The sequence below is a fragment of the Chlorocebus sabaeus genome, chromosome 22 (genome assembly GCF_047675955.1).
Source record: "Chlorocebus sabaeus isolate Y175 chromosome 22, mChlSab1.0.hap1, whole genome shotgun sequence".
In the NCBI taxonomy this organism is placed as follows: domain Eukaryota; kingdom Metazoa; phylum Chordata; class Mammalia; order Primates; family Cercopithecidae; genus Chlorocebus; species Chlorocebus sabaeus.
This window is the reverse complement of record NC_132925.1, coordinates 31,837,958-31,862,278: the sequence shown is the minus strand read 5'-3', so window position 1 is coordinate 31,862,278 and position 24,321 is coordinate 31,837,958. Positions and strand designations below refer to the sequence as shown.

Genomic DNA, 24,321 nt, shown 5'->3' with positions numbered 1-24,321 from the left:
GTCTAGATTAGTCAGATCCCAGAAAATCCACAGATGCATGATCAAGAATAAATGATTGTTTAAGCCACTAGACTTTGGAGTAGTTGGTTATGCAGTAATAGATAATAACTAGAAAGACTAAAGATATATACCAGCAGCAATCATGGTCCTGAGAAGTTACTTATTCATAAGAAAGTCGTATTAAAAGCTTGAATACCCACCGCAAAATAGTTCATCACTTTCATCAAAGCAGTCATTTACTCCATCACAACGCTGGGCCTGAGGGACACATAAACCGGAGGAGCATCTAAAAGATCCAACAGGGCAAGCTACGGAAAACAAAAAGTAGAAAATCTTGGAGAGATCCCTGAAAATCACTAGACCACATTAGCAAAGAAAGGTAAAGTGTGAAGTGGTTAGGGAGTTGGCAGGGTAGCAGTAATAATTATATAGTGTCTCCATCAAATGAAGGTCGCCAGTCATTGAAAGACAAAAATGCAGAACATAGAAGGGCAAAGAAGAAAGCAATATCCACCTGGAGCTCTGGGTGAGCACTGCATTCAGGTCATATGCACAAGCAAACTTCTACTGTCTCCATAGTCTAGTCTCAGCTGGATGACTTTGTCATATGCCTGAAGAATGTGAAAGTTGGAACATACTTAAGGGAGCCCAGCATTCCTAATGTGGAGTCTGTAGACAGCCCCAGAGAATTTAAAATTGACTTCTGGTGTCCCTGAATCTTCTGTGATCAGATGAGTTATTCTGCATGTCTTAAATTACATTTTCAAGTCAGCTGTGCTCCAAAACATATCAGTAACCACTGCTCTTATCACGTTGGACCTAGAGAGATTACTTACTGACCTCAAACCCAGACTCCTGCCGCCTACCTCCCTGTCCATTAGTCTTTCCTCTTCAACCAGGCTTCTGATTAATGATCCATTCCCTGATTCAAGATTCATTCCTGATCTTGAATCATTCATCCTGAGTTCATAGATAAACATCAGAGAAATAATGAATCCTTCCTCCTCTTGTGCAAAAGAATGGGGGAAAGTGTATGGTCAAGTCAAACACTATTTCAATGGCACATGATGGAGTGGATGAGATGCTGGAAAATAGTTATGATTTGAATAAACAATTAAAAATAAGACAGCTTGCTTTATCTACCTGTGACTCTGCTGGAAACTGCAATACTCTGATATTCAGGATGTAATATTCTGAATCTAGAAGAAGGTCTATTAGGGATTGGCAAAGAAAGACATGGTCTAAAGAAATGTTCTCTCAAGTCATATCCCTGTGGACTCCTCAGTGGGCAATCTTTACCTTTTCCCTCTCAAGATGGGTTAAAGATTTCCTGAGCGTGTCATTAGCTACTCTCTGTAGTTCTAATGACTTCCCTCACACATTGCCTTTTCTCATGAGCACTTCCTGGCCACTCTTCCAGTAGTTTTCAGTATGAATTTCAAACTCAGCATTCTGAGGGCGGATATTTGAACTCCCTCCACCAAACCGCTCTTCCTGTGCGAGCACAGGCCAAAGTGAGTGACAAGTGTTGGCTTTGGATCCGCTACATGTTGGTGTAAACATCATATTTACAGAAAATGATGGCTAGCAAGAACTACAAACCAATACATGTCTTTAAGGAATAATGTGAGAAATTATTTTTCAACTATAAGTCAGTAATATTAAAAAGTTATATTATTTCTTTAATAATTCAAAGTATAGTAGTAATAAATATGTAATCATATATATTATTTGTTGTATTTATTTGTACTTTATATTTATTATTTATTATAAAAAGAGGTATGTAAAAGGAAATAGCAGAAATAAAGCAGTATTCATTTCTTAAATTCTCACAGTTTAGAATTATAAAATGTTACCCTCTATGTAAGTATTCATTAAGTTTTCCTAAGGAGGTGATCCCAGGCTTACGTTGACTGATGTTGTAACTGCCATATTCTACCAAAAGTGGCTTGTCTGAAAGCCTTGAACTGCACTGGAGCTGAATGTGAACCAGAGGGCTGGGCACTCGAAAAATTGTCTGATGATCCATGTAGGAGCCACAGTACCTGAGGAGACAAGAGTCGGGGACAACACACAGCTTGAGGTTCTGTCGACTGAATTCCTATTCATGGTGAATTCTCTAATACTTTGGTCATTTGGTTTTCACAAACAGAGATACGTATGGTAGAGCTAATGGTAGTTATTCAATCTAGGCCATGTGACTGTGATCAAGTAACTTCTGCCCTCTTTATTTTCTCTTCTGCTTAATAGAACAATAATAGCACCATTGACCTGTTGCTTTCTTTACCATCACTTATGATCCAAAGATATACAGATTTAATTATCTCTGTTTTCTTTCCTTTTACAATGTGAAAACCTGTGTAACATAAGAATTGCCTGCTTTTGTCCACAAGCCTCTCTGCCAAACAAAGTGGAGTCCATTCGTTCAGGCTGAAAATATGCAAAGAATTCCAGCAAGACTAAAAGCAAAAGACAACATTATTTCAATGTAAATTGAAATCTGACATGCACATAAGGGCTTGTCCCTGGCAAAATTTCAAAGAATTAATGTCTGTCTCCAATATTTCCCTACCTTGATTATTTTTAATTACCTCTCATCACCTAATGCCCCCTGGTATCCTTTTGAGAAAATGTCCCTCCTGTTAATAATTTTCACTACATTAGCACTGTGGTTAGTGGAGCATGCAGTATTATTATATTGCAGGCCCCTAAGTTAGTCCACTGCCCTGTGTAGATGAGGCTCTTCCCACAGAGAAACCGCAAGATCTTGATGGGAGACAGCAGACACAAGGCTTGGGGGTAACGACCTCCACTGGAACCTGTAATGCCTATCACTCTAGGCCCCTAAAGCACTTGGGAAACAGGAATGTTCCATGGATCAGACACTGGCATTCAGGAGCACAGATAGCCTATGATTTTAAGGATTAAAGGAGGAAAGCATTCACGTGTTTCTCAGGAAGAGTCTTTCGCAATTGGCTGAAGTACCGGAACTGATAAGCTATTAGCCAACTCCTGAGGTATGAGGAAGAGATGGCAAGTGCAGATGTCCTTCTGGCTAACTGGGAGCCAGGGTCTGAGAGGCACCTGAAAGCTAAGCCATGCCAAACTTTTGGAGTCCGAGTTGGCCATCTTGAGATCAGAATCCTGTGCTCTTAAAAACATGCTGATTATGTTATCTGAATCTCATAGTGATTTTCTTTGCGCTCACCATTAACATTTAGTAGCGTTTCCTTGCAAAGATGAGCCTTGCTAGGCATGTTAAGGGGAATCAAGAGGAAAGAGATCACATGCTTGCACTGGAGTTTAAAAGGGGGGAGTATGCAATGAGGAATAATGGTGGCTTATGAAATGAATGTTTTGAAACTGAGAAACTGGAGAAAGCCAGCAAGGGTCAATTTATCTAGACAGACACATGACAAGTGAGGAAACTAAGACATAAAGACGTGAAATAACTTGCTGAAGTTCAAATAGCAAGTAAATAGAACCAAGATTTGGATGCGAATTGGTCTGATGCTAAACTCTAGCACACCAAAGCAGTTCTGCCATGCTAAATCTTGGTAAAAAGGCTATCCATTTCTTCGCGGTTCATATACAGCAGTCCAGCTGCCGTAGCATGCACACCTCACCCCCAGGCTGGCTAGAGGAGATCATTAGGCTTCTTCCAGTCAGGATGACTTTTTCCTCCTTCCCCATTATAGCCTTAATTTCCTTAGGCTAACTGTTCAGCAAGGTGTCTAGTTAGCACAATTAGAGCTTTTCCTTTTTAGATGAAAAGTACTGATAATGTGAAGGGCTGGCATTTTAAATGCTGAGGGTAAGGAAGCATCAAATGAATCTGATAGGATTTCAGCCAGCCCACAAGCCTAGTGAAGAACTGGCCCTTTAGGAAAGGATGGGGCTCAGAGAGCTTTCCTGGTATTGCTTGGGAGCAGATACTGCTCCTACTTAGGCAGCAATAAACACATCTGGGGTAGTCGTTGTGATTTAGGAATAAAATAGTCCCTCATTTTCAAAGCACAGCTCTGTCATAGGCTTACACCTTCACAAAAGATTTATAAAGATTTGTTTTCTGGATCTGTATTTTATTTAAATACCAAAATGCAGTATCTTTAAAGCCTTGGGGGCACGTTCTATAGTGTTTATCCAACAAGTGTCATTTCAAAAACAATCTTATTATTCATATTAATAATAGCTAGTATTTTTTGCTTTGTAGTATACATGATTTCGTAAATTCTAACCAAATAACAAACAAGAAAAAACTTATTAAGAATCATTACCTCATTTCACCAACTAAAACTCAAAGAAGTTAAATAATTTGCCCTAGTTAATGTAGCTACTAAATGATAGAGCTGGAACTTGAACCCGGGTCTTCTGACTCCCACAAAATAGAGCCTCGATTCAATTACACTCCCCAAAATAATACGGTCTGTATTTTAATATGAATCCAAGAATGTCCTTAAATTTGATAAGCCCTATTCTAATGAAGACAGGACGAGTTATTTTGAAAGTAGTCTGTCCGAAGGGATTGAAAGAAGTTTTTTCTGAAAAAGCACTTAGAAAGGGAAGGTTTCACTCATAGAATAACAATGAACAAAGAAGTAGCAGGCAAATCCTTTAACTTCACAGAATTTTCTGAAAGTGAACTGAGAAGCTATTCCGTGGTCAAGACAGGGCATGCTGTATTTTTGAAAACCTATTCAGGGGCCGGGTATGGTGGCTCATGCCTGGAATCCTGGAACTTTGGGAGGCTAGGGAAGGTGGATCACTTGAGGTCAGGAGTTTGACACTAGCCTGGCCAACATGGCAAAACTCCATCTCTACTAACACTACAAAAATTAGCCAGGTATGGTGGTGCATGCCTATAGTCCCAGCTACTTGGGAGGCCGAGGCAGGAGAATTGCTTGAAACCAGGAAACAAAGGTTGCAGTGAGCCAAGATCGCACCACAGCACTCCAGCCTGGGTGACAGAGCAAAACTCTGTCTCAAAAAAACAAAAATAAAAAAGCAAAACAAAAAAACAAAACTATTTAATTCAGTGCCTATTTAATCTGTTATAGGTTTATAAGTAAATCAACAACAACAATTAAGGGACAAATTAAGAGTGAGAGTGAGCACCTAGTACATTGGTTCTAGAGCCAAGTAGATTGGTTCTAACCTTAAGCCCCTAGATTTCTGATTAGCTTCAACCCATTTCCCAGCCTCAGGATCTAGCCAGGCCAACTGGGACTCTCCTACCACACAGAATTGGTCAATGGTCTCCAACATTTTTTTCCAGCAGAACCCCAATTTATTATATTCCCCCACGGATCCAGGATTTGAAAAACTCATCTGCCAAATACTCGTGTGAAGTGTGGAATATACGTATCTATAGCCCAGCAGCAGAGAGCAGTGGTGGGGGAGGAGCCCTAAGACATGAGTTTGAATCTTGCCTCGATCACTCATGAGCTGCATGACCTTGAGCAAGTTACATAACTCCTATATCCCTCAGTTTCGCTAACTGTAAATGGTAAAGCACAAACTCTTTGAGAACAAGGAACACACAGCTATGAACCTTTCGTCAGATGCCTCACATATGAAAATCACTTACATGTGCTCATTAATTTCCCACCATCCATGCTCACAGCCTTTCATACTCTTCTTGGTTATTGAATAGTTATAGAATTTCAGTGCTATGCCAAGAGTTGATAGAGAAGTCTGTGAAAACAAACATTAAATCAGAAAAAAATGCTTCAATCAAAGGACGTATTTACTTATTCCCTTGGCTTGTTGTTTTAAGGCCATTCTACTCCTTGCACCCTGTGGCCCTTAGTGGGATAAACCAGTTCTCCCGAACAAAGCAGGATAAGGAGGAGAGCGTTCTGAAGAAGGAAGCAGGCAGCCATGTATTCAGGGAGCAGATGCTGGGTCCTAAGTGGAGCGGGATGACTTGACACATGTCAGCATCTCTGGGTTTCAGTTTCTCCCTGTTAGTGTGAACTTAACTTTAAAAACACCCACTTGTTAATGAGTGTAAACACCTTCCTCTTTTGATGTACATATGACACAGTTGATTTAAAGCATCATTCAGACTCTTTAGACAAAGGAGAAATGAATCAGCCTCCTCTTCATATTAAATTCAGTATTTCTGAAGGCTCTTAGTGAGTCACCCCTAGATCTTCTCGGAAGACATTAAAAGAGAAAGCTGCCTTCGTGTATGAGCAAACACGTGTGTGTGTGCGCGTGCACACGCGCGCATGCACCACACCACTCCACACACACACATACACTATGCAACTGACTTTTTTGTTGCGTTTTGTGGTATACATCTGTATTATGTCTGATATGACAAAGTTTTAGTTTTGATTTTCACTTTGACCCAGGAATTATTTAAGGAATTTTTACATTTAAGAGAGTCAAATTTGGGTTCATCCATTTTCAAGCTTTCTAACTCTATCTCAGTTGAATAAGAGTATCATTTACAGTGCTTTAAATTTTTATAATTTTGTGATCAAATTTATGAATGTTTCACGGTCACTTTAAAAAAAAGGAGTAGTCTGCATATATATAATATGAAACTCATGTGCATGATATTCAGTATTTAATATCCTGCTTTGCCTGATTTATTGTCCTCCACTATCTCTGTCATGAATGAAGAGACTTAAAATTCCTTATTTAAGCATTGCCCACTTCTTTGCTTATTTTTTTTTACTTTTTTTATCAAATAATCTTTATAGAGACAGAGTTTCACCACATTGCCCAGGCTGGTCTCAAACTCCTGTGATCAAGTGATCACAAATCAAGTGATCCACCCGCCTCAGCCTCCGAAAGTGTTGGGATTACAGGCGTGAGCCACTGTGCCTAGCCGGCATTGCCCACTTCTCTCTTTGTATTTCCACTTGTTTTTGATTTATGAGTATTAATGCTGTTTCATTTGCTGCATAAACAATTGACATAATTAGATCTTACGGATCATCGTCTTTATCGTTACAGATTGCTTTTTGTCTCGTACTTGCAAATCAGGGATGTCGTTGCCCTGATTTCAGTGTTGCCTGGTACTAAGATTGTAAACTCTGCATTTTGTTGTTTATAAATTGCCTGATACATTGCCCATCGTTTTTGTTCAGCCTTATTGAGGTGCTTTTTAGTTCATTTTGTCTTTTGAAAATAACATAAAGTTCAGTTTTAGGTAATACTTTGTAATTCAATCTTATTGTCTTTTTCTTTAGGTGAATTTTACCCATTACTTGTATTGCTCTGAAAGACGTTTGGTTTTAGTTATGTCATCGCATTATATGTTATGCTCTGTGTGTGTGTGTGTGTGTGCGCGTGTGTTTGTTTGTTTCCCATGAGCATTTGAATAGAGTAAACCACCCCTCACCACCTACCTTTGAGGGAGAATGAATCAGGTGCTTTATGTTTCTCACTTAAACATCACAACAACCCTGTTATGCAGGTGGTGTGAATCCCATTGCACAGAAGAAAAAACCAAGACTAACCAAGATAAGTAACTTTCCCAAGGTTAAAAAATGGAGCCCACAGATTCAAACCAGCCCTGCATGTCTCTGAAGGTCACCCTTTTCCCGGTGTAACAGGCTGCTTGGATACCAACATGGGGGGCTCAATCGGAAAGGGATGGTCTTATATTTACCGAAAACCCAGGGCTCATGAGAACACATATCAATTTTTTAAAGTCTTCTCATCTGGTTATTTCTTCACATAAAAAACATGCAAACGGAGAGATAATAAATATGTTAAGTAACTAATGTAAATCTTATAATGTAAGAATATCTTCCAGTGCAGTCTTCTACAAGAAGCTCAGTTAGGCATTTTCACTGTATTCCAAAGCTTCAAAATAAAAATGGATTTATATGCAACACTACCTTCCAATCCACAGAGTTCCTCCATAGTGAAAAGAAATGAGTTCCCTGGCACACTGATTCCACTAATACAGAATTGCACACAATTCTACATTTGCATACAGATTGGCCAAGAGGCATTACTTACATTAACCTCCTTGACAAACAGAGGGGTGACATTTAGTTTCACAATGCATTGCAGGCTATTTCAACAAGTGAACAAAAAATAAGTCCACTATTATATGTTCTGTGTTCTCTGTTTCTGTTCCCTATCCTCTGCCTTTGCGTTGGGAACTGGACCTGTAATATTTAAATATTTCTCTGGTCAGTGATGGTGATAGGATGCAAGAGGCCATATCTTTCAGCCACCCCTAATTTGCCAGGGATCGTGTGTACACAACCCAAGAGCCCACCTCAGATGGGCAGTGAAAATTTCTGTGGTAAAACTGATTGCATATTTCCTTCACAGAAGCAGGGAGCGGGGCTCCCTTCTGGGGAATCTTGTGCATTTCCTAAGTGATATAAGGAGGTGACTTACATGGCCCATAAAAATCCGTGCTTCTGCCTGGTGGACCTAAATTGGATGGTGCTGTGCTGATGACTTTTGTGATAAAAACAATTCAAAGCACTGCTCCATTTTCCTTTTCTAAGATTCTATAAGAAAATGTGTTGGAATACGAAAAGAGGGGAGGAGGTAAATGTTCAGCTAAGTGATTGTTAAGAAATGTAGGGAAGCAGAACATCTTCAGAAACCCAGACAAGGAGAAGGGGCTGAATTTATTCATGGAGAAGGCATGATTCCTTCTAGTCCTACCTGGGTCACTTTCTGTTTGAGTGATCCCTAGCAAATGGTTTGACCCATCTCTTTTTCCATACCTATAAAATGTGCTAAGAATATATCTTCTATATTAGAGGTGTGTTTTGAAGGGCAAATAAAAATATGTTGCCAAAAACACTGAAGTGCTAAACAAATACAGACAACATAATATAAACTCAACACCCTTTTCTGGTTATACTTATTTGTTCCATATTCCCCTGTAGTCTGTAAGCTCCATGAGAACAAGGACTTTATCTTGCTACTAGGCATCCCCATATAGAGCCTGACACGTGGCAGACATTTAATAAGCATTGTTGAGTGGACAAGAGAGCTTGAGAGAAGAATCAGGTGGACTTTAAGCTGTAGCAGGAGTTAATCCTTCTCAGATAAATAAGACCTTAAAACTCAGCTGAAAGTGAGTTTGCAAAGGGAGTTGATTGCTCTTCAGCAAATTTCAAAATGGAACCAGACACAAAGATGGATTGAGAATATAAACTAACTTTTGTGTAAAAAACTTTTATCATGATGAGTCAATATTTTTGTTACTTAAGTCATCTAGCTCTTAGTTATTTTTTAATAAATTCAAAGCTATTTCACAGGTGAAAAAAGTCAATATGTTTTACACTGATTTCCATTCACAGTAACATGCTCTCATGTTTTCAAAGCTTTCTGAAAAGGAACAGCTTTATTTAACCTGCACACTGAGGAGAACAAACTTGCTCTCTGAGATGACCACGGCTAACACGTTGGTCCTGGTGTTTCCCGCCTCCTTTCTCCCACTCCTCACTTGCCCACTGGGATGGCCTTTTCCTTACAAAGTCTTTTTTTTTTTTCTTCAGCATTTCTCACCCCCAACCCCTAGCAAAACACTAAATGATCCAATATTCTTATTCACACCCTGACTAAAAGTCCCAACAAAGTTTTAAATTTTTCATGTTAAGGCCATGGATTATTAAGAAGTCAACCTTTATTTTATCTCAAAGGAATTTCAAACATTTGACAGAGCTTTTGAGAATGGCACTGTCTTCTGCTATCACATGAACTCCAGAAGGTAAATCTGCTTTGTGGAGAGACTGAAGAAATGGAGATTTGTTTCCTTTCCCTTTTCCTTCCCTAACCCATTTTTTTATCTCCTCTTTTCCTCTCCTCCTCAGACTCACTGCTCATCTGAGGCCCTGCATTTCTGCTGCCCTGAAGCCTTGAGAATCTGGCAGTGAGCAAGGGTCCAGCACCTTTATCTCTTAACTACTTTGGAAATATTTGTAATAATGATTTTTTTTTTTAAATTTAAGGATACATGCCATCAGGGTATGGACACCAACTTACAGGTTTGGGTAGAGTAATGAAATTATTTTAACTATTATGACTATGCACAAAAAAATATATATGCGTTAAGCACCCTCCTGCCTCAGAGTCCCTGGCTCAGCTGTTCCCTTTGCCTGCAACATTCTTATCCTGGTATTTACAAGGTTAGTACCCTCATCTTTTAGGTTTATGTGCAAATGTCCCCTTGTCAGCAAGACTTTCCCTGACCATCCTATTTAAGATAACAAACACCTAACTTGTTATCCTTCACACCTCCCACCCCCAACTCAAGCTATAGAGCCCCCTTCCCTGCTTTATTTTTCTCCATAGCATTTTATCATTATGAGACATATTATGCATATTTAACTTGTTTGTTTATTACTTGCCTTCCCCTACTGGAAGGTAAGCTCCATGAGAGCAGGGCTGCTGCTGTGCGTGTGTGTCTGATTTCATGGATCCCCCGTGTCCGGAATCATGCCTGAGTGCCTGGCCCATAGTAGTTGTTCAATAATATATTGAATAAATGCAAACAACATACTGCTTGCCATTTACATCTAATTTATCTAATTGCTATGCCACACAACAATGAGTTTATATGTATATCCTGAATGAACAAAAGTGACACTTTGCCCTGTCTCCATGTGATATTATAGGTGGAGAAAGAAAAAAACAGTTTACTAAGATTTAAAAAAAAAAAAAATAAATAAATGCCTTATCTAGCACCAGAGGGAGAGATAGATAGATAACAGAGACAGATAGATAGATAGATAGATAGATAGATAGATAGATAGATAGATACATACATACATACATACATACATATATATATAGATATAGATAGATGATAGATAGATAGAGATAGAGAGATAGATGATAGACAGATAATAGATAGACAGATATTTCGTATACATTTGCACTCTGGTTTGCTTATACAACTGAAATATAATACAGTTGTCCCTTGCTATCTGTGGAGGATTGGTTACAGGAACCCCACAGATACCAAAATTCTCAGATACTGAAGTATTTTATGTAAAATTGTGTAGTATTTGCGTGTAATCTATGCACATCCTCTCCTATACTTTAAATCATCTATAGATTACTTATAATACCTAATACAATTATATTCTATGTAAATAGTTGTTATGTTGTATTGTTTTTTATTTATATTATTTTTTATTGTTGTATTTTATTGTGTGTGTTTGTAAAATTTTTTGATCTGTGATTGGTTTAATCCACAGATGCCAAACCTGCAGATATAGAGGGCTGACTGTATTGACTAATCCAATGTATTACTTTATTATTATTCCTATTACAATGCTAGTGATGAAGTAATTTAAAATGGATGAATGTGCTCTATCATAATAAAATAATTGTTTGAACCTTCAACAATGCCTTTGCATTTTCAACACAAACAAATTTAAGAAACAAGTTCCGGTCTGCTAAGAGTAGTTCATTTGTGGGCAGAGAGTTGAAATTACAGAAAAGTGTTGCGTTCTAAATAATATGTTTCAATAATACTGAAATTTTATAAAATTAAGCAATATTCTTTTGTAATTAAAAATAAAGGTAATGAAATTCATGTTATTAAAAATAGAGCAGTCATATTTTTCTAAGACACTGGTAGAACTAGGCTACCTGAAATTTCCAGGTACACTTGCATTTTGGAGGATAGTAGCTCGGGTAATATGGGCTTGAAATTTTCCCTTCAAAGTCAGTGATTTCTTTGACCAACACTGTGTTTTCACACTCTGAAAAAGATACCCAGTGACACACAATGATTCGCAGCTGTGAGATTATGGAAACATACACTTCATACATTCATTTAATTACTAATGCACACTTCCTTGATCGACAAGCTTTATACATTTCTTAAACTTTGTGCTTTTTTTTGTTTTTTGGTTTTTTTTGTTTGTTTGTTTGTTCTTTCAGAAGAAAGAAATACCACCCTACAGATGTATAGCTAAAATGCTTATTCTGAAATTCTATGTTTGTTTTCAAATCATATATTTTGGCTGCAGATCTGCAAGATGCTATTACTTTCTTTAAAAACATAGTTCTGAACTCAGAGACACCAGCAACAGCTGAACAGCAATCCCTCCTCAGAGGCCTGAGTTCCATCCCTCATATTCTCTCTTCTATGCTCTAAACTGAGATAATCCCAACCTCTTTCCTTTGTTCACCCAGCCCTAGGGATGATAGTTACTTTCTGCACATGTTACATCCATGGTACCTGACATTTCTCTTCTTGTCCTATTCACCTTTTGAGTAACCTTATTAACACCTTTATACTAAGTTAATAGTTCTTAAGAATTCATTGTGTCCAAATAACCAATATGGTCTCTCTCTTCTGACTGGACCCTTATTCAGAGTCCCAGACTAATAAAATGAATATTATAACACAGCCTCCAGAAAGATAAGAATAGGCTATCATAACAAATATTTCTAAAAGTGACTTCTGCATAACTGGGGAAGACTTACTTTGTTCTGGAATGACCTCAAAATATGCCCGGATTCCTGAGAGCCTCCGTATATGAGGAGCCTTAAATGTCACCAACATGAGATTATTTGTAGAAACAAATGACATTAATATTTTTGTGGGTTCACAAATTCTGAAAGCAGATAATAAAACAAAAGTACATGAATAATACATTATTTGAGAAATGGGTCTCCTGTTCGAGAAATGGGTCTCCATTCAAAATGATTCCACAGGTTTCCTGGGCCATCCGTTCAATCCATCCACTCAGTTCTTGGGACTCTCTCCCAACCAGAACCTCATCCATTAGTAGCCACAGAGCACTACAGAGCCGGAAAAGGTAGATACATTTTTGTGTAGGAACCTCTACCAGAGAATTCTCTGGGATGCCTGTCACTGGATGCTCCTTGAGCAGAAATACGGTATAAAAGTAGTGTATCTAATGGCTAAGGTCCTGGACTCTGCCCTAAGGAAAACTGGATTCAAAAGTCAGCTCCATTATGTAAATGGATGAAAGATGCCAAGCTTAAATCTTTGTAAGCACCAGTTTCTCTTCTATGCAATGGTAGTGTTACCAGAACAAAGGCCATGTGAGTCGTCCAGGTCCTTGGCATTTTAAACAAAGAATTGAGCAAAATGCACAAAGCAACAAAGGAATGAAACAGAAATGAGAAAGGAAAGCAGGGATTTATTAAAGCACTCCACAGGGTGGGAGTGGACTAGAGCAAGCGGTTCAAGGCCCCAGTTACAAAGTATTTGGGGTTTTAAGTGCTCCTTGTGAGGTCCCTATCAGCTACGCCTTATCTGGATGAAGGATTTGGTCCATGGCTAATTAAAGGTCGAGGTAAATTGGTGCCATATGCAGCTGAAGGGATGGCCCGGGCTTAGCCTGAGGCCAATCAGGGTGCTTTCCCTTTCCACCTGAGAAGTGGTGGAAGCGAGAGGGTTGTAGGGTGATGGGGCTTTTCCCTTTGGTTTAGTTTTAGGAAGTTTACATTAATTGGGCTTAGGTTCCCTGCCCCGAGATCTTGTTGTTTCCCTTTGAATCAGCTTTAGGAAGTCAGCACTAATTGGCCGTAAATTCCCTGCCTCCAGATCCTATTCTCCTGCCTCAGTAGTAATAATAATAGTATGCTCCTCATAGCATTGTGCTGAGGATTAAATGAGATATGTAAATATGTCTGAAAGGAAGAAAAGAAGCTGATAATGATGGAAGAATGGGCATCAGTGGCAAACTTACTTTTCACTGCATATTCTTACCTAGTGTTTGAATTTTTAACATGCACATTCATCAACAAAATATAAACACCTACATACACACATAAAGCATTGTTACATACATCCATAGACACGGTTAAAAATAATAGGATAATTTACGTACCTTTTCAGCACAGTGAGTAATAAATACTTTCTTAATAAAGCCTAATTCATTATTAGTTTACCAAATACTAAGCATCCATAAATAAATATCTACTATTAAGTAAAAAATACTATGGTATGTATATGTGTGTGTTATTACATATACATGAATGAAAGGATTTATGCTAAAATATAACAGAAATTTCTTCTGAATAAGGAGATTGTAAAGTAATTGATACTGTTTCCTCTGACCTAATTTTCTACAATAAACATGTGTTATCTTTGTAATGAGAAAAGAATTTAATTGTTTACTAATGTGATGCAATCATCATAGGATATTTATTCTCACACTGTTGAAACAGTAGACTTCATTTTTATTTCAATAAATTAAAATTAAACAAAGTATGTTATATTTCAGGTATATTGGATGAAGTTCTTGCTGTACTGACTTTGAGAGTATTTCCTACAAGTAGAAAACAAACATTGAGTCTGATAGGCTCTGGCGAGGGTACTGAAGTATAATGGATACTAAATAGGGCATGGGTCAGTCATCGACCTCATGTGTGCACACAAAAACTGTTTTTAAAAAAATCCAGGGGGAACACAGATACTGTAAAACAGAGGTTGTAAAAAATCTTTTTACCCGCCAAGAAGAGTACCTGCATCGTACCTGTACAAGATGCTGCTCTGGATGGGCAAAAGGGAGTCATAAATGGTCAGGGAGTCAGTGACACAGTTGTCGGCTTCGATTTGGATGGACTTGATTGAGAGACGAATCAGGTAGCCCACTATGGCCACCAGCTTGAAATGACACATCAGCCTCCCTGAGGTTGCAGAAATCTCCAGCGGGTAGTGGAGAGACAGATGCTCTGCATAGAAGTACTGAGAGCAGCCTTTGTCTGTGGAGACAGCACCATTTTCCTTTCTTTATTTTAGGAATGATTTTTCTAAAAAAAGAAATCTTTATAGAAAAGTAAAGAGCAAAAGAGGTCATATGAAGGACATATGCTGCCTTTGCCAGCCTAGGTCCACTTCCCTGCCTTCGGGTAACAGCCCTGCACTTTGGCTTTAGAAACTACCCGCACTCTGTCTATATAGTTTGGTTGGGGTTAAACTCACCCCTAGCTTCAGAGGTGGGCACATAACCCAGGCTGGCCAATCAGAGTCAAAGAAGTCATTTAAAGAATAGGCATGTCAGTCAATCCAGACAATGAGAGTCAGCCCCAGGACTTCTGCAAGAGCAGTCAGGAAATACGTGGAGGTGGTTTTCACCGTGGTTGAGAAAATGATAAATTATAAGTTTGGATCTGCTTGGTGGTCCTTGTTACAACCACAGTGAAAGAGCATAACTTGATAACGAAGTCTCCATAGAAGTAGGCAGAGATGCAGAGTTCTGATGATATTTTTATTTTAGATCCTAGACTCAACCATGACTAATGCTAGCACATTCCATGTATGTCCCACTTACATGAGCCAGTTAAGTTTCTTTTGTGCTTAAGCCAGTTTGAATGCATTTCTGTCACTTGCAATTAAAAGAGCACTAACAAATACCATCAATTAGAAAATGAAAATTACAGCCAAAAACCATATTAACGTGGGAGGAGGGGGAACCACATGAAAGAATTTACCAGATCCTATGGTTGACGAGTAATCCGACCGAAGCCCAGCTGCATTGAAAAAGCACATAGACAAGAGACTGAATCCCAACATTTCATTTTGTTAGAATTTTGCTTAGTAAAAATTATTTTCAGTCCTTCTTTAAAAGCAATCAAACACATCTGGGATTTACTTTAAAATAATCCAGTGAGGATGAGGTAGTTTAGGTATTTAGAGATCAAATAGAAGAGTTGCGAGTGAGCTGATAGTTGTCGAAGCTGAGTGATGGGTGTATGAGAGTTCACTGTACTATTCTCTTTACCTTTGTATCCTTGAAATTGTAGTTGCAAGTTTCAAATATTTTCAAAGGTGAAAAAGCAACCAAACAAATATGATATTAGTCCTATATATGAAATAATACATGGGATGCAAAATTTTCTATGAGATTTTTCATTTATTTAACAAATATTTGTCAGCTACCTACCATATGCCTAGTGTATGTGTGTGTGTATATAATATACTTATATATTTTTAAATACACAGAAATTTATAATATATTTATAACATGTTCATATATGTATTTTATATATAAAATTTAAATCAAAACAGAAAACTGCATAAATTTTGAGTTATGCAATCATTAAGCCACTTTACTATCAAGGAAAACAATGAAATTTGCATTTGAGGCTATGAAGCAAGCTGTTTTGGAGTGCTGGACAGCATTACACAGTAAAGGGACAGTCTGTCTGGGCAAGTAAAGTAACACGATAAACCTCAGCAAAATCCTTCCTTGTCTAGGTCTTTGTTCTTTGGGGACTTAGTTTGACGATGCATGAACTGAATAAAGGTAGGTAGAGGTACACAGTAATACATTCAATTTCATATGAATATTTTCCCCAAATCTATTGTTCAATCGCTGTATTTTTGCTTTACTAACATAGCTCCAACGTCTTTAGTTAATCCTGCGCTCCTGGGATTGTGGGATAATCCCACATTGTAATGCTTCGTTAAATGTTGACTATAATCATGGCAAGTACCCGGAGTGCTGTAGGAAGGAATGCTAAAGGAGAATTACCCAACAATCACCATTTAGTACCACAGAGTCCATGTCCACAGCCAGACCCTGCAAGCTCCCCACAGAGGTCCGGTTTATGATGCTTGTCTGGATGGAGTCCTTCAAGATGGCGGCCACACAGTCTTCACAGAAGATGTGGCCTTTGGCGCGTGGCATGACGAACACAATCCAAAAGTGGACAAGGAGGCCACCTTTGTTGTTGCTGCTATAACGAAAAAAGAGAGATCGTCAGGGACCTCACAGGACTTTACAGAGAAGCAGTACCCAGCTAATAGATTCAAGGTAAGGCCAGTGAGCACATCCTTCAACTGAAGCTAGCTCCCTTCTTTAGGTAGTCATTGACTTCTGTTATGAAGATTGGCAAAGGACAGCATCATGTTAAATGTATTCAGACTATTGTGTTGGATTCTAATCTAAAACCATTACTGTATAGTTGCATCTCCATGGAGAATATGCTATTTCTAATGGATATCAATCAGTATTCACTGCCATTAAAATTTAAAACCGTGGCGGGGCGCGGTGGCTCACGCCTGTAATCCCAGCACTTTGGGAGGCCGAGGCAGGCAGATTACCTGAGGTCAGGAGTTTGAGACCAGCCTGACTAACATGGTGAAACCCCGTCTCTACTAAAACTACAAACATTAGCCAGGCATTGTGGCGGGTGCCTGTAATCACAGCTACTCGGGAGGCTGAGCCGGAAGAATTGTTTGAACCCGGGAGGCGGAGGTTGCAGTGAGCTGAGATCGTGCCATTGTACTCCGGCCTGGGCAGTAAAGTGAGATTGTCTCAAAAAAAAAAAAAAAAAAAAAAAAATTAAAACCATTATAATGTTTGATACTCTGCTAAATTTCCTTTATCCCATTTAATCTTATGAGAAGGTCCTATTATTATTCCAATTTTATAGGTGAGAAAACTGAGGCCAAATACAACTCCAAGTCACATAGCTAGTAGCAGATCCAGTAATTAAGCCCAATTTGGTTTCCAGTCTGCCCCCAGAGCCTGAGCTCCTAATGGCATAAATACTGCCATGTTTTATGAAAGGAACATAACATGGCGTTCTGCAGTAAATGACTTGAGAAATGGAAGGTTAAGGAAACTAATCAAGTTGCTTTACTCCAAGGCTTCTCAGTGCTTTAATATGTCAAAGTGAATTGTGGATTGTGAATCTCTGCAGATATATTGGGAGTGGGTGGGGGTGGGATACAATATATGGTGCACAATTTTTTCTAAAAATTATTTCACCATGAATTCCCTTTTCTCTCAGAAGATCTCTATTGACCGGTTTTTCACTGAACATTCAGAAATCACGGTCTGTGCTTTATTTTTGCCTCCACCCTCCACCCAACATGATAGACAAGTTTATGGCCATTTTGCACAGCAGCACTGCTATAGGGGTTCAGGATTCTAGCTATGGGGAGAAGGTCGGGATTTGGTAGATAAAGAGCAAAAACACAGCATGAAAGCAGGGCAGTGAGTTGAGTCACTAGTTGTGTTAATACAGTATGAATCCCCAACCACCTCCAAGAAGCTACTTAGGAATGGTGGAATCTCAGCCTTTTCATAGCCTTGAATGGAATTTAGAACAATGAACACAGAAATCCCAAAACGAGGGACATGCATTACCTGACATCTGCAACAACAGACTGCTCATAAAATTTAGAGAAGGCAGATGTTGTATAAACCAGGTTTATCTGAAAAAGAATAGTTGAGGTATCTGAAGTATTTCATACTTGACTTCCTTTTACAGTATCTTAAATGTTGTAGGCCCAAGCTCTGACAGCCAGCAAGAAGAAGTGCAAGCCTCAAAATAAAAGCCCCTAACCCACACCCAGACATTATTTCTTGAATTCAAATAAATTCTTCCTGCAACAATCTTGGGTGACTTACTTTCATTCTGCTATCTGTGAAAAATCAGTGACCCTCAGTCATTTATTGCTCTCTTTAAACTCAAACTTAACTTCTGTATTCTCCCCACTCCAAAGGTTAGTTTTCTCCACAGTTAACAAATTAAACTCATTTAAGCACATTTTCATACTGCAGTATCTGACCCAACGTCTTTTCTATCAGGGCGGCAGCGTTGACTATATCCTTAAGGACACATTCTCATATTGGCCACTAGGGGGCGAGTGGTATCCACAGCCAGGTCTACCAGCCTCCTTCAGAACAAACTCTAGGGAAGGGCCCCAGCCCTTTTAAAACTTCATAATTGAATCTCAAAGGAGAGCTGTATTTCAATTGATTTACCTTCTTGGCCCTCACCTAGCATTTCTAAAACCAAACTCACTCTCTTCTCCCAAGTCATTTTCTCTGGTATTCTCCTTCCTACATAATTTGAAAACCACTACATAATTGCCCAAGATTAAAAAAAAAATTTGTTTCTACCCTTAGAAATTATAAAGTGTAGTGGAAGTAATATGAGCTGTGAAATTTAAATTCACTGTGCAACACAGAACATGTTGCCTAAACCTGTTTAGACAGGGTTTTTTTTGTTTTGTTTTATTTATTTATTTATTTATTTTACCTATAAAGTGGTAATCAAAACACCCACCTCCTTGGGATAATTTGAGACATAATTGATATACCATCATATGCCACATGACATTTTGGTCAATGACAGACCACACATATGACAGTAGTCTCACAAGATTATGATGGAGCTGAGCGACTCCTATCATCTAGTGATTTGTGTTACAATGGGCTACACTGTTCAGTACAGTAACGTGCCATGCAGGTTTGTGGCTTAGGAGCAGTAGGCTATACCATCTAGCCTGGGTGTGTAGTAGGCCACTCCAGCTATGTATGTGTACACACACTCTATGATGTTTGTACAACAGTAGCTCCATTGTTAAGCGACACAGGACTGTATAAATATTAGAGGCAAAGGTTTAGTGACGTACTCAGTATATAGAAGGCATTCAGTAAATAAAAGCTGCTCTGAGCACTATTGTCTTTGATGTGCCCTCTCTCTCACCACCTTTCCTCCTTCTACACAGCCAGTCATTGTGTCAAGGTCATCACTATGACAACCCTCTCCAGTACCGTGGAAATACAAATTGACAGCAACGTTCTAGTTGGTAATATGTGCCAAGAGCCATGAATACATACTTTTCTATTTGTCCAAGTAATTATACTTTTAGGAAACCACCTAAGGGAGTAATCGGAGATACTCACAAAGAATGTGGTAGCTTTGCTGTCACATTATCTATAGCAAAAATTGGGAACAGCCTAAACATTCAATCAATGGGGATTTGCTGACTTTGAGGCTATTGTAACTCACATTTTTTTTTAAGGCAGATTTACTTGCATAGAAGCATGCAATAGCATGCTAAGAGAAAATGTTAATTTATAAAATTGAAAATAATATTCCAGTATTGCACTGTTCTTGTATTTCAGAATAAAAAGGGGCTTTATCTCTGGTGATGACGTTAAAGAAGATGTTAGTTTTTAAAACATAATCATCTGAATTTTGCTAATTTTTATAATAAATATTTATTAGTTCTATAATGAGAAAGTTACTTTTTACAGTGAAGAGATTGCCAGTGCATCGAGGTTGAAATAAATGTGTAGAATAGTGGAATTAATCGGTATGCATCTAACTTCAGAACTGGAAGGTATTTTAAAGGTCATCTGATTCCAATTCCTTTATTTTACAGTTGAGAAAAACTGAAGCTGAGAGAACCATTCTTTTTTTTTTACGTTGGAACGTGGGAGCAGGGGGAGAAATTCTATCTTATAGCCAAGATGTGCTAAATTTCATGTTTTCTTCTGACAGCTTCCTTTGTCTACCCTGCCCTCTACTTCCCTAAACCCTGCTCACCTGTGACACTTGTGGTCCCCTCCAGCTTCATCCCCCACCTCCCCGCAAACCCTCTCCACCCTAACCCCTTCTACCCCCATCGCCTCACCACTTGCTGCACAGTCCGTGCCATGGAAAGAAATTCCCTGGACTCCTTTTGTTGGTATTCAGGAAGAAACTCAATGTTGGTGATGCGAAACATCCCAGCAAAGTAAAAAGCATCTTTGCTTTCTGTCTTACCTGTAAAATAGGAGAGAACGAGATTGGGAGGCTTTCCCATCTGTGTGGCAGTAAGGAATTGTCTGAGCTATGTCAGTATGAGGCTCCTAAAATAATTTTATTTTAGTCACCTACATACTAACTGGTTCAGAGCCTGTGAAGTTTTAAATATAGGTAACAACATCTATTTCATCAGCAGCAAATAACCGTATCTCAGAATATTCCTTCTGTCAGCTCTGGCAAATAGTTAAGAGCAAGATTAAAAGGATCTCATGGCCCTTGTGTGTTACTTTTCTGTGGTCCATGTATACCCCGCTTTATCATGATTTCTCTCTGTCTCCTTTATGGGCTCTCTGAAGGAATAAACAGTAATTCATTTTGATTCCTCAGCTCCTGATGCAGGCAGTGCCTGGCTTAGCTTTGAAGCTCAATAAACATTTGAGGGAAGGAAGGGAGGGACAAAGTGGGTAGAGGGGGAGAGAAAGGGAGAAAGAAAGAGTGAGAAAGAGAGAGAGAGAATATTTCCTCTTAGCACAAGGCTCAGCACATGGAAATGCTAAGTAAATGATGGCTGAATTAAAAAGAAGTTGCAACCGCTGTGAGTGATAGGAAACAACTTGCCTTCTAAGATCCACTTTAGCCTCAGGAAGTGTAGGGAGGCTGGGGAGGGGAGGAGGCAGCACGGGGTAAGGGGCAGGAGGCTTGAACTCCTGTCCTTGATTTGTTTTTTCAGGTAATGTGACCCTGGACTGATCGCCTCGCCTCTAGGCCAGTCATATAAAACAGCAGTTGTTTTTTGGTTTTTGAGTTTTTAAATTTTTATCAGGGAAGTGCTTCCTAGATTTCTTTTTTTCTTTCTTTCTTTTTTTTTTTTTTTTCTTTTGGTTGCGGACTCTAAAATTCAAATGAAAGCTATGACTTCTTTCCAGAAGCTCATATGTCCTTCTCATATCAGTGAGTACTCTAGAGTCTGAACAACAATCATGCAAGAAAGATCAATTAATTTAGCATTAAATCAGACTACATTTACCTAACTCTTCAGCTCAGCCTAATGTATAAGATCCTCTGTAGTCTCCCTGTTTACCTGTCTCTGTCTACCTCCTTTCTCAAGGCCACCCTCCGTGCCCAGATTTCATGTATCAAAACTAACCTGTTTTCTATTGAAAAATTCTTACTGGTCCATAGCAGTCTCCCTTTGCTTGTACTGATCTGTTTCCATGAAGTGGCCTTCTCCGATTTTTATCAACCAACAAACTACATCTGCACAAGGATGTTCTAAAACTTTTATAAACATGCTAGGACAGTGCAAATGTGTCAGCTGGGGAACAGCAGAGAAACGACAGCAAACAAGCTGCTTTGTTCTGGGCTGAGGTGGTGCGCGTTTGTCTTAACCGCCCATTGACTTGACTTTCCCACTGGTTTCCTCAAGGACAGAGATCGTATCTCGCTCACCACTCTGCATCCCATGCCTACCCCAGGACCCAACACATAATGAGCAGTCTCAAGATGTATCAGATGAATGTTCAGGAACCAGTTCACGAACCCTTCTCTGGATGCCATCCCTGGGCAATTTAGATGTCTTTCTTCTGTCATCACAAGATAATCACTTAAGCAAAAAGTTCAGCTCACACCTTCTCTCTAGCACTGAACTGTGAACTTTTTGAAAGTAGCAAATGCCTCTGTGAGCTTTATGAAGGTAGGAGATGCATCATGGTGTGTTTGATGCCCTACCTTCTGCCAAGCGAATCGCAAGTCATCAATTTATGTGCATATAAGTGACCTGAACCGTTCAAGACAATATTCCTTCATTCTTTGCCTAAAAGTCTTCCCTTCCATTCAGATTTTCATATCTCTGAGAGTACATCTAGGAAAACTGTTTCTCTACCCATAACACTTCTGTCACCAAATGTGGGGGTAAGGGTGGTGGTTCTCCATACCAAGCAATTCTCCAATTCTTTGCAGACACCAACTGGATGTCCAATGATACAATTCAATTCTGACACCAGCTACCAAGAGTTCGTGTCAGACCCCAAAGGTTAAAGGCACATTATCACGAGACCGCCCCCCACTGCAGATCCTAATCAGAAGTAGTAGGTCCCCAGGCTGCCCACACTGCTGTCCAAATTGGCTACAAATTGGCTGTCCTCATAAAGCCCTCAGGTTTCATAATTTGCTATAATGACTCACAGAACTCAGAGAAACACTTTACTTACTATTACTTCTTTATTATGAAGGATACAGATGAGCAGTCAGATGAAGAAGTACCTAGGGCAAGGTCCAGAGGGGTCTAGAGTAGGAGCTTCTGTCCCTGTGGAGTTGGAGCATGCCACCCTCCCAGCAACTGGATATGTTCACCAACCTGGGAGCTCCTTGCACCCTGCCATTTAGGGTTTTTATAGAGTTCAATTTTAAATCATTTCCCATTCGTGATTAAGCTCAATCTTCAGCCCCCTCCTGAAAGTTACAGTCCTCTCAGCATGTGGTTAGTTTCTCTGATCATCTAGGGGCTTTCAGCCACCGGTCATTTTGTTAACGTACAAAAAGACATTCTTCAAAGCTCTGTGTTAGGATCTAGGGACTACAATCAAATATTATAACAAAATGTATGTATATAAAACAAAAGATGCTCCTACACTCCTATCATTCAGGAAGTTACAGAATGTTAGAAGCTCTGAGCCAGAAATCTGGGGCACAGAATAACTATATATTTCACATTATGTCATGTGCATGTATTTTGTATCAAATATATTAACATGTATAGATGGCAACTCCAATACAAGTCAACAAAGGCTATACTTACAGTGTTGCATAAGTAAGAACTCTATAGGAAAGGGCTTAGTTATGACACCTGTCCAAAAGGATCAGTCAGATCAACAAACATATAATAACAGAGGAGAGAAAGATGCATGTGCAAAATGGAGCTCAGGGAGCCGGAAATTCAAGGTTGCCTAGAAACAGGTGGTGGGTGGAATGAGGAAATGAAACAGCTTAGCATTCCATTAATTTTCTTAAAGCTACAAATGCATTACATTTCTGAACCAGTCAAAATCTCCTGAGCATCCTTCTCAGCTCTTCCCATCCTATCCCCAGTCTCCACCTCTTGCTCTCCTATGGGGAGAAAATGGTGTTGGTAAAAAAAAGAAATGAGAAAGAGAATTCTGGTTTATGTCTCCTTAAAACATCAACACCAGGCCAGGCACCATCGTTCACGCCTGTAATCCTAGCACTTTGGAAGGCCAAGGTGGGAGGATTGCTTGAGTACAGGAGTTTGAGACCAGCCGGGGCATCATAGTGAGAACTCTGTCTCTACAACAAATTTTAAGAATCAGCCCAGGTGTGGTGGCACATACCTGTGGCCTCAGCTACTCAGGAGGCTGAGGCAGCAGGATTGCTTGAACCCAGGATTTCAAGCTTGCAGTGAGTTGTGATTGTGCCACTACACTCCAGCCTGGGTGACAGAGCAAGATCTTGTCTCAAAACAAAATAACAAATATCCATCAACACCAGTCTTGGAAATGGTGTATCCATATTGGAAAAAGGAAAATCCCATTGGAAACACCTACTGCAGATTAGGCCTGCGTTGCTAATGCTAGACTCACACCATAAGCCCTAACCCCAAAGAAACACAGATTTTTAACTTACTGATATAGAGCCACAGAAGTGTCCAGGCTGTGACCACCAGGATGAATAAAAATACTGTGAAGAGAATGATTTTATTTTGTACATTCCAAAAGGGAACTTTTTTCTTGGATTGCTTCTTGGGTTTGGCTTTGACAATGGGTCTTTGTGGTGGTTGTCTTCCTGGCAATGGTAATCGTCTCCCCAGCAACGGTGGTCGTCTCCCTG

At 39.3% G+C, this 24,321-nt stretch overlaps 1 protein-coding gene across 1 annotated transcript in view; it reads right to left on the bottom strand.

Annotated features, from left to right (window-relative positions):
* TMPRSS7 (transmembrane serine protease 7) overlaps positions 1-20,496 on the bottom strand; it is a 39,878-nt gene extending 19,382 nt beyond the window's left edge. The window contains exons 1-10 of the mRNA XM_038003308.2: positions 20,366-20,496; positions 18,084-18,151; positions 16,472-16,665; positions 15,418-15,456; positions 14,460-14,688; positions 12,436-12,566; positions 11,593-11,705; positions 5,588-5,694; positions 1,909-2,045; positions 201-308 (exon numbers count right to left, since the gene is read on the bottom strand). Of these exons, the coding sequence (XP_037859236.2) occupies positions 201-308; positions 1,909-2,045; positions 5,588-5,694; positions 11,593-11,705; positions 12,436-12,566; positions 14,460-14,688; positions 15,418-15,456; positions 16,472-16,665; positions 18,084-18,151; positions 20,366-20,458 (1,219 nt within the window). The 5' untranslated portion in view covers positions 20,459-20,496. The remainder of the gene's footprint in view (positions 1-200; positions 309-1,908; positions 2,046-5,587; positions 5,695-11,592; positions 11,706-12,435; positions 12,567-14,459; positions 14,689-15,417; positions 15,457-16,471; positions 16,666-18,083; positions 18,152-20,365) is intronic.
* Positions 20,497-24,321: the final 3,825 nt, after the last annotated feature.